This window comes from Haliotis rubra, unplaced genomic scaffold, assembly GCF_003918875.1.
Source record: "Haliotis rubra isolate DU_JTF1 unplaced genomic scaffold, ASM391887v1 Scf1388, whole genome shotgun sequence".
NCBI lineage: Eukaryota > Metazoa > Mollusca > Gastropoda > Lepetellida > Haliotidae > Haliotis > Haliotis rubra.
Genome location: NW_025765323.1, coordinates 178,148 through 188,829, shown reverse-complemented (window position 1 = coordinate 188,829; position 10,682 = coordinate 178,148). Strand labels below are relative to the sequence as shown.

At 41.7% G+C, this 10,682-nt stretch overlaps 1 protein-coding gene across 1 annotated transcript; it reads left to right on the top strand.

Annotated features, from left to right (window-relative positions):
- Positions 1–1,742: 1,742 nt before the first annotated feature.
- LOC124268516 (probable serine/threonine-protein kinase kinX) lies at positions 1,743–9,029 on the top strand. Its single transcript, XM_046703501.1, has 3 exons — positions 1,743–1,793; positions 7,317–7,631; positions 8,363–9,029. Exons 2-3 carry the CDS (start codon positions 7,319–7,321, stop codon positions 8,656–8,658), a joined length of 609 nt encoding a protein of 202 aa, XP_046559457.1. The 5' UTR covers positions 1,743–1,793; positions 7,317–7,318; the 3' UTR covers positions 8,659–9,029.
- The last annotated feature ends 1,653 nt before the right edge of the window (positions 9,030–10,682 follow it).

Genomic DNA, 10,682 nt, shown 5'->3' with positions numbered 1-10,682 from the left:
TATTTACAAGTTAGCACCACCTGAATCGAAGGGCAATATCTTAAATCGTGGCCCAAGCAGGCCATTATACCCCAGCAGACTGGAATGTACATGGACGACAAACGTACTGCTGACAATATCAGACGAGCTGCCCGCAGCCTCCCTGATTGCGCTGTTGGAGGGTTGGCCTGCCACTCACCGCCGGCCCAGTTATCCACGAATGTTCAGGGACTGGAGTGAGTGAGTGAGTATTGTTTTACGTCGCTTTTAGCAATGTTCCAGCAACATCATGGTTGGGGGGCACCAGAAATGGGCTTCACACACTGAACCCATGTGGAGAATCGAACCTGGGCCTTCGGCGTGACGAGCGGACGCTTAAACCACTAGGCTACCCCACGGCCCCCTCAAAGGATTGGAATTAGGACTCGGTCAGTACGGCCATTGTCTTCCGGGTCCTGGACGCTCCTGTATTTCCCCGATGGCCACGTTCTTCTTCACGGTGTGTGTAATGCTCAGTTAGCACCGACGTTGTGCAGGACATAGTGTAGCCAGGCACGCCAGTTTCTGGAAGCCTCTGTTTGAAGAACACTCAATTCTAGTACTGTCGTGATGTATCAGTTCCGACAGTTGACAATATTGCGTATCCAGCTATATAATGCGTATCCAGCTATGAAATGCGTACCCCCAATGTTGACAATAGTGCGTATCCAGCTATGAAAAGCGTACCCCGGATGTTGACAATAGTGCGTATCCAACTATGAAATGCGTACCCCCAATGTTGACAATAGTGCGTATTCAGCTATGAAATGCGTACCCCTAATGTTGACAATAGTGCGTATCCAGCTATGGAATGCGTATCCCCAATGTTGACAATAGTGCGTATCCAGCTATGGAATGCGTACCCCAATGCAATAGTGCGTATCCAGCCATGAAAAGCGTACCCCGATGTTGACAATAGTGCGTATCCAGCTATGGAATGCGTACCCCCAATGTTGACAATAGTGCGTATCCAACTATGAAATGCGTACCCCCAATGTTGACAATAGTGCGTATCCAGCTATGAAATGAGTATCCCAATGTTGACAATAATGGGTATCCAGCTATGGAATGCGTACCCCCAATGTTGACAATAGTGCGTATCCAGCTATGGAATGCGTACCCCCAATGTTGACAATAGTGCGTATCCAGCTTTGGAATGTGTACCCCCAATGTTGACAATAGTGCGTATCCAGCTATGGAATGTGTACCCCCAATGTTGACAATAGTGCGTATCCAGCTATGGAATGCGTACCCCCAATGTTGACAATAGTGCGTATCCAGCTATGGAATGTGTACCCCCAATGTTGACGCCTTCATGAACATGCGACCCACCATACTGTGTGTGCTTCTTCTTTGTATTCCAATATGCTGGAGTATACTCACCATTTGCACCACAAATTTAATACTTGCCCTTGGATTCAGGTGTTGCTTCATTAAAGGTAATGTGTATAAGTCAAAAGTCAGACTGACCCACGCCTGTATTGATTCTGTCTATTTGTATGAACAACCTGTGAAATAGCTGGACATAAAATACATTGTGTAAGGTTTCGTTCAATCAGAAAGCAATGAAATAAGATAATGGTGACTGGTTCATAGTCTGACATTGTGCCACTAGCTGGTGTGTATTGATTAACGATGGATCGATGAAACTGGATTCCTTAGTATTCAACATACTGAGACACTGGGCGTAACTGAACTTTCAGTTCCTTATTCAGACCTGCATCCCCCTATGTAGGGCAGATACACCGTCAGTGCTATACGACAAACTTCAACAGGTAAGACGATATATGGCTTAAGTACTACATTATCTATACAGGGAAAGGCGACTGCCCTCGACATAATAACTCGTTATAACCAATTGTTGTGAGGTGTTACACAGCATGCTATGTAATTGTTACAATGTCAAGTATTTAAATTGTGTTTGAAGTGTAATTTTCTGTGAAAGTTTAAAGTTGTCCAAACATGCAACCAACTGTCAGATACCCTACAGGAGGCAAGTAATGTGTTTATGGTACAACAGACAACTGTTAACGAATATAGTTGTAGTGAGTGTAATATCAGCGAGAAGTTCATTTAAATGGGGGGCGGTGGGGTAGCCTAGTGGTTAAAGCGTTGGCTCGTCACGCCGAAGACCCGGGTTCGAATCCCCACATGGGTACAATGTGTGAAGCCCATTTCTGGTGTCCGCCGCCGTGATGGAATATTGCTAAAAGCGGCGTAAAACCAAACTCAGTCAGTCAGTCATTTAAATGGAGGAACGTAATTGCACCACTTCATATAGAGCAGGTGTTGCTGGCATGTATTAAATTGAACCATTGTTGTGTTTGTATACCTACATTCAAATTCCATGACAAATGTGCATCGGTTATGGTAGGCTTATTGGGTCTGTATTGACTAAATATTTACTTGAGAAATTTATTCACCATTTGTTATGATACTCCGACACTTCTGATATAAACAACGATAAAGCTAGCGTTAGTGAGGAAAAACACCAAACACTGCTGATATAAACAACGATAAAGCCAGCGTTAGTGAGGAAAACACCAAACACTGCTGATATAAACAACGATAAAGCTAGCGTTAGTGAGGAAAACACCAAACACTGCTGATATAAACAACGATAAAGCCAGCGTTAGTGAGGAGAAACACCAAACACTGCTGATATAAACAACGATAAAGCTAGCGTTAGTGAGGAAAAACACCAAACACTGCTGATATAAACAACGATAAAGCCAGCGTTAGTGAGGAAAAACACCAAACACTGCTGATATAAACAATGACAAAGCCAGCGTTAGTGAGGAAAACACCAAACACTGCTGATATAAACAACGATAAAGCCAGCGTTAGTGAGGAAAAACACCAAACACTGCTGATATAAACAATGATAAAGCTAGCGTTAGTGAGGAAAACACCAAACACTGCTGATATAAACAACGATAAAGCTAGCGTTAGTGAGGAAAACACCAAACACTGCTGATATAAACAATGATAAAGTCAGCGTTAGTGAGGAAAACACCAAACACTGCTGATATAAACAACGATAAAGCCAGCGTTAGTGAGGAAAACACCAAACACTGCTGATATAAACAATGATAAAGTCAGCGTTAGTGAGGGAAAACACCAAACACTGCTGATATAAACAACGATAAAGCCAGCGTTAGTGAGGAAAACACCAAACACTGCTGATATAAACAACGATAAAGCTAGCGTTAGTGAGGAAAAACACCAAACACTGCTGATATAAACAACGATAAAGCTAGCGTTAGTGAGGAAAACACCAAACACTGCTGATATAAACAACGATAAAGCTAGCGTTAGTGAGGAAAACACCAAACACTGCTGATATAAACAACGATAAAGCTAGCGTTAGTGAGGAAAACACCAAACACTGCTGATATAAACAACGATAAAGCCAGCGTTAGTGAGGAAAAACACCAAACACTGCTGATATAAACAACGATAAAGCTAGCGTTAGTGAGGAAAACACCAAACACTTCTGATATAAACAACGATAAAGCTAGCGTTAGTGAGGAAAACACCAAACACTGCTGATATAAACAACGATAAAGCCAGCGTTAGTGAGGAAAACACCAAACACTGCTGATATAAACATCGATAAAGCCAGCGTTAGTGAGGAAAACACCAAACACTTCTGATATAAACAATGATAAAGCCAGCGTTAGTGAGGAAAACACCAAACACTGCTGATATAAACAACGATAAAGCTAGCGTTAGTGAGGAAAACACCAAACACTGCTGATATAAACAACGATAAAGCTAGGATTAGTGAGGAGAAAACACCAAACACTTCTGATATAAACAATGATAAAGCTAGCGTTAGTGAGGAAAACACCAAACACTTCTGATATCAACAATGATAAAGCTAGCGTTAGTGAGGAAGACAACAAGCACTGCTGATATAAACAACGATAAAGCTAGCGTTAGTGAGGAAAAACACCAAACACTGCTGATATAAACAACGATAAAGCCAGCGTTAGTGAGGAAAACACCAAACACTGCTGATATAAACAATGATAAAGCTAGCGTTAGTGAGGAAGACACCAAACACTTCTGATATCAACAACGATAAAGCCAGCGTTAGTTAGGAAAACACCAAACACTTCTGATATCAACAATGAGAAAGCTAGCGTTAGTTAGGAAAGACACCAAACACTGCTGATATAAACAATGATAAAGCCAGCGTTAGTGAGGAAAAACATCAAACACTGCTGATATAAACAACGATAAAGCTAGCGTTAGTGAGGAAAAACACCAAACACTGCTGATATAAACAACGATAAAGCCAGAGTTAGTGAGGAAAAACACCAAACACTTCTGATATCAACAACGATAAAGCCAGCGTTAGTGAGGAAAACACCAAACACTGCTGATATAAACAACGGAAAAGCCAGCGTTAGTGAGGAAAACACCAAACACTTCTCATATCAACGACGATAAAGCTAGCGTTAGTGAGGAAGACACCAAACACTGCTGATATAAACAATGAGAAAGCTAGCGTTAGTTAGGAAAGACACCAAACACTGCTGATATAAACAATGATAAAGCCAGCGTTAGTGAGGAAAAACATCAAACACTGCTGATATAAACAACGATAAAGCTAGCGTTAGTGAGGAAAAACACCAAACACTGCTGATATAAACAACGATAAAGCCAGTGTTAGTGAGGAAAAACACCAAACACTTCTGATATCAACAACGATAAAGCCAGCGTTAGTGAGGAAAACACCAAACACTGCTGATATAAACAATGATAAAGCCAGCGTTAGTGAGGAAGACACCAAACACTGCTGATATAAACAACGATAAAGCTAGCGTTAGTGAGGAAGACACCAAACACTGCTGATATAAACAATGATAAAGCTAGCGTTAGTGAGGAAAACACCAAACACTTCTGATATAAACAACGATAAAGCCAGCGTTAGTTAGGAAAACACCAAACACTGCTGATATAAACAACGATAAAGCCAGCGTTAGTGAGGAAAACACCAAACACTGCTGATATAAACAACGATAAAGCTAGCGTTAGTTAGGAAAACACCAAACACTGCTGATATAAACAATGATAAAGCCAGCGTTAGTGAGGAAAACACCAAACACTGCTGATATAAACAACGATAAAGCCAGCGTTAGTGAGGAAAACACCAAACACTGCTGATATAAACAACGATAAAGCCAGCGTTAGTGAGGAAAAACACCAAACACTGCTGATATAAACAACGATAAAGCCAGCGTTAGTGAGGAAAACACCAAACACTGCTGATATAAACAACGATAAAGCCAGCGTTAGTGAGGAAAACACCAAACACTGCTGATATAAACAACGATAAAGCCAGCGTTAGTGAGGAAAACACCAAACACTGCTGATATAAACAATGATAAAGCCAGCGTTAGTTAGGGAAAACACCAAACACTTATATAAACAACGATAAAGCCAGCGTTAGTTAGGAAAACACCAAACACTGCTGATATAAACAACGATAAAGCCAGCGTTAGTTAGGAAAACACCAAACACTGCTGATATAAACAACGATAAAGCTAGCGTTAGTTAGGAAAAACACCAAACACTGCTGATATAAACAACGATAAAGCCAGCGTTAGTGAGGAAAACACCAAACACTGCTGATATAAACAACGATAAAGCTAGCGTTAGTGAGGAAAACACCAAACACTGCTGATATAAACAACGATAAAGCCAGCGTTAGTTAGGAAAACACCAAACACTGCTGATATAAACAACGATAAAGCCAGCGTTAGTTAGGAAAACACCAAACACTGCTGATATAAACAACGATAAAGCTTGCGTTAGTTAGGAAAACACCAAACACTGCTGATATAAACAACGATAAAGCCAGCGTTAGTTAGGAAAACACCAAACACTGCTGATATAAACAACGATAAAGCCAGCGTTATAAACAACGATTAGGAAAAAACACCAAACACTGCTGATATAAACAACGATAAAGCCAGCGTTAGTGAGGAAAACACCAAACACTGCTGATATAAACAACGATAAAGCTAGCGTTAGTGAGGAAAACACCAAACACTGCTGATATAAACAACGATAAAGCTAGCGTTAGTGAGGAAAAACACCAAACACTGCTGATATAAACAACGATAAAGCTAGCGTTAGTGAGGAAAACACCAAAACTGCTGATATAAACAATGATAAAGCTGGCGTTAGTGAGCACCAAACACTGCTGATATAAACAATGATGAGGAAAAACACCAAACACTGCTGATATAAACAATGATAAAGCTAGCGTTAGTGAGGAAAAACACCAAACACTGCTGATATAAACAATGATAAAGCCAGCGTTAGTGAGGAAAAACACCAAACACTGCTGATATAAACAACGACAAAGCCAGCGTTAGTGAGGGAAAACACCAAACACTGCTGATATCAACAACGACAAAGCTAACGTTAGTGAGGAAAAACACCAAACACTGCTGATACTGAAACTAATAACTGTACAGAATCCCCCCAAACACTTATCTCCTGCTACTAGAAATAATACCAGTCTTATTGAATTTGAATTTGTGGGTTTGAATTGGTCAAGCTTGCTGAATTGGTGGAAGTACGTTGACGTAAATCATTTTGTTAATCATTTGATTGTTTGGTCTATATCCGATTACTTACAGACCGCCGACGTATAGCAGTAGTATTTGGTAGTGCGGCTTTAAATTACTAACAACCCAATACTAACTGTAATAACAACACATATACTACTATACCCACTATCACGTCACGCCGACGACCCGGGTTCGATTCCCCACATGGGTACAATGTGTGAAACTCATTTCTGGTGTCCCCACCGTGATATTGCTGGAATATTTCTAAAAGCGGCTTAAAACTAAATCCACTCACTCACTCACTAACATTATCACTAATACCACTTACACCATTACTATATCATACGTGTTATACTATACATACTAAAATAGCTGTGTATATTCTTCACTTATCATCCTTTGTATGAACGTCAAGTTTGCAGCCCCCGTGCTCATATACCTCAGTCTGTCGGTGTACGTATTTCCCGTTAAGTTGCTATGTCCTGTTAACATTCTATGGTTATCATGTGTTCAGCGTTGAGCCTACGTACTGGCCGTGAGGTGGGTTGTTCATAGGTTATTGTAGGTAAGATACCACCGTAATTATATATAAGCGTTTAGGTTATGTTGGGTATACGAGTATTCTCAAGTGGGTACTTCCTGTATACATACCTGGGTAATTCATTTTAGAATGTGCATGTACCCATCTCAGCCGTGTGTTTGTTTCAGCAATGATTCGTGTTTGGATGTTGACGTGGCCTGTCACGCCTCGGGAGCAGTCACTGCAGGATGAGGAGAAACGGTCTATAGCGCTGGAACTGAAGGCAAAGAGATCCAAATCATTTCACGCACTGAAAGCATATTTTTCAAATTTAGGTTCTACTTTCAAACATCCGAAAAATTCTGAACATGACGAAGCAGATGAAATGATTGAAACCGAAGCGGATGAAGAGATCGAAGAAGAACCCGCGGAAGTCAAGCGAGAAGTTCCTGTCACAAATGTTGATGTCAATAAAATAATAGAAGAGTTCCAGACAGAGAAGGGTTAGTACTGTGAAGTCATGGCGTGTTGGTGGCCAGACAGAGAAGGGTTAGTACTGTCAAGTCACAGCGTGTTGGTGGCAAGACAGAAAGGGGTTAGTACTGTCAAGTCATGGCGCGTCGGTGGCCAGGCAGAGAATGGTTAGTACTGTCAAGTCATCGCGCGTCGGTGGCCAGGCAGAGAAGGGTTAGTACTGTCAAGTCATGGCGCGTCGGTGGCCAGGCAGAGAAGGGTTAGTACTGTCAAGTCACAGCGCGTTGGTGGCCAGACAGAGAAGGGTTAGTACTGTCAAGTCACAGCGCATTGGTGGCCAGACAGCCTCAAGCGACTTTTGCCTAAGTGGTATCAGGACACACAACTATTCTGTTTGATCCATGGTTTGACAGAATCATCCCCACTCGTTGACCTTGTTACAGATACAGGATCAGACCTTTGTCCCTTGAGAACCTCTGATACCTGTGATCCGTGTTTCCGGTTCGCCTGATCATGTTGCTAGATTATCGGCGCCCTACCTGTGCAGGTGTCTCACGAACTGGGGAAGCCTCTATCACCACCCACACGTTCCTCCAATCGTCATAGCAACTACACATGTCATATCATAGACGAACGTAGTAGTAGCGGCGCGTGTGGTCTGTGATGACAGTGGCAGTTAATACATGTAGGTGTTATTTGATTTGTCATCACCCGATCATCATTGCTCGTGTCTGCTATATCTTCAGATTTGATGTTTCAGCAGTGACTGTGGAGAAGGTCGACATTATAGAGAGTGTCGAAGTGGTAGAGGTAGAGCCAGTGCCTGAGGTGGAACCCACCATAGATATACAACTGGAAGAAGTAGAGACGCCAAAGGAAGAGCCAGTCCAGGAGGCAGAAGAGGAAGAACCGGCCCAGATAGAAGAAGAGAATGTAGAGACTATAGATGTGTTTGCCATGATTAAAGGGTTTGAGCACATCAAGAAAGATCCTAATGCAAAGAAAGTGCCGAAAGAGTTCCGGAAGAGGACAACAGTGACTCTGACGAAACAATGACAACACGTGAACTACAACTCATTATGTCGACAAGTTACATACCTATCTACCAACCTACAAATGGGCGCTCGCTGACTTGTTGATACATTTCTTCCTATCCCAGATGGGTAGATTATAATTTATGTAACTGACTGGACTGTCTGCTCCATCCATGTACAGGCCGCCGTCACATTGTTGGGATGCTGTTCAGTGCCTCGTCACACAAACATCACAGAGATATATAGTGTTAGTACTGGAATGAAAGAACATCCAATATGGGTGAATCTGTTTCCCCGATGAGATGAAATATACACACGTACTCTCTCCTTCTGTATCGTGTGCAAGAAATGCGAATATTTCATGTCCAGGTGCGTGTAAGGTATGGATAAAAACACGGGTGTCCCAGGAAATACACTTCTTCTAATGCATTTATTTAATTGCGATAAGAGTTGAAATTTCCACTTTCGTTCAAAGTTTACTAAGGTTAGAAACATGGAAAACATACGTAAAGTTCAAAGAGTCAAATGTTTACACAACTTAGACATTTATGTATCATATGTTTCCATCATGTGAAATACCTGCTTCATGTAGTTTCAGTTTTACACATTTAATTCGTTTAAAATCACCTTTTATGTGACTTCATCAATATTATCACCTAAAGAGGGTGGCAGTGACAGCAGCAGTATGCAGACTAACACATTATATTCAGTTGCGCTGGCTCTTGCTATAGTCCTTTTAGCTCAAAAGCGGACCGATGAAAACTAATGCACATAAAATACTCAATGAAACACTGATCATAATCAAAACGTCAGACCAACTCTGTGAGGTTTTTACAGAATTTATGTCCTAAAAATTAAATGTAAAAAGTTGTTTAACAAACTATCATTCAAATATTGACACAGTTTTCTATTTGTTACGAGGGAGGAATGCAGAGAAAGGGACAGCCCGGTGTGCGAGAAAGGATGGAGACGGCACAGCACAGGTTAATGAGTCAATAACTTTGTCGGCACTTGTGCACGTGCTTCTCTAACACCCAGCTGTCCCTTTCTCCCTCGTTACAAATAGTGAACTGTGTCAAAAAAATTTTGATAGTTTGTTAAACAACTTTTTACATTTTAGGACATAAATTCTGCAAAGAAATCACAGAGTTGCTCTGATGTTTTGATTATGATCAGTGTTTCATTGAGCATTTTATGTTTTTTATTTTTCGAGTTAGATTACAATTCATCCGTCCGCTTTTGAGCCAAACGGACAATACCGGTATCAGTTACGCCTTGTCTGTGGTGTTGGCGAATATATGGTGAGGTGCTAGTGTCGCGGGATGGAAACGTTCAGCGGTGAGCAAAGGGGGATGCGTTGCCCCTTTGTCCTTGCTAATGTCCTATCTATCCTCGCTAATGTCCTATCTATCCTCGCTAATGTCCTATCTGTCCTCGCTAATGTCCTATCTGTCCTCGCTAATGTCCTATCTATCCTCGCTAATGTGCTATCTGTCCTCGCTATTGTCCTATCTGTCCTCGCTGCCCCAAACAATGTCCTATCTGTGATCGCTAATGTCTTATCTGTCCTCGCTAATGTCCTATCTATCCTCGCTAATGTGCTATCTGTCCACGCTAATGTCCTATCTGTCGTTGCTGCCCCAAACAATGTCCTATCAAATGATAGATGCTTAACCAAACACAACACTTCACATTTGGAAATGACTTATACTGAAAATGGGGACCACACGGTAGTCAACATGGCTGAATACCATAATGGCCAGGTGGATGACGCATCGCCAACTGTGGTGAGCCTCGTGGGGTGAATGCAAAACGTTCTTTCGTGAAAACACGTGTGCAGATCACGTGACCACAATTTCCTGAAAATAACCACCAACACGTGTGCAAAATATACTAGTGGTAAGACAGAAACACGTCTTTGAGACAATTCTCATGTCACGTGACACGCCTAGCAATGTTCAATGTGGTTTGTGTAATTGGCATGCCCCAGGCTTGCCAGTCTACTGTTGCTGTTGCCCGAGCCATGAGACAATTCACAGCCCGAGG

Coding starts and splice junctions, on each gene's coding strand:
- LOC124268516 (XM_046703501.1), top strand. CDS start 7,319: ATGATTCGTGTTTGGATGTTGACGTGGCCTGTCACGCCTCGGGAGCAG. Junction 7,632..8,362: donor AGAGTTCCAGACAGAGAAGG/GTTAGTACTGTG, acceptor TTGATGTTTCAG/CAGTGACTGTGGAGAAGGTC.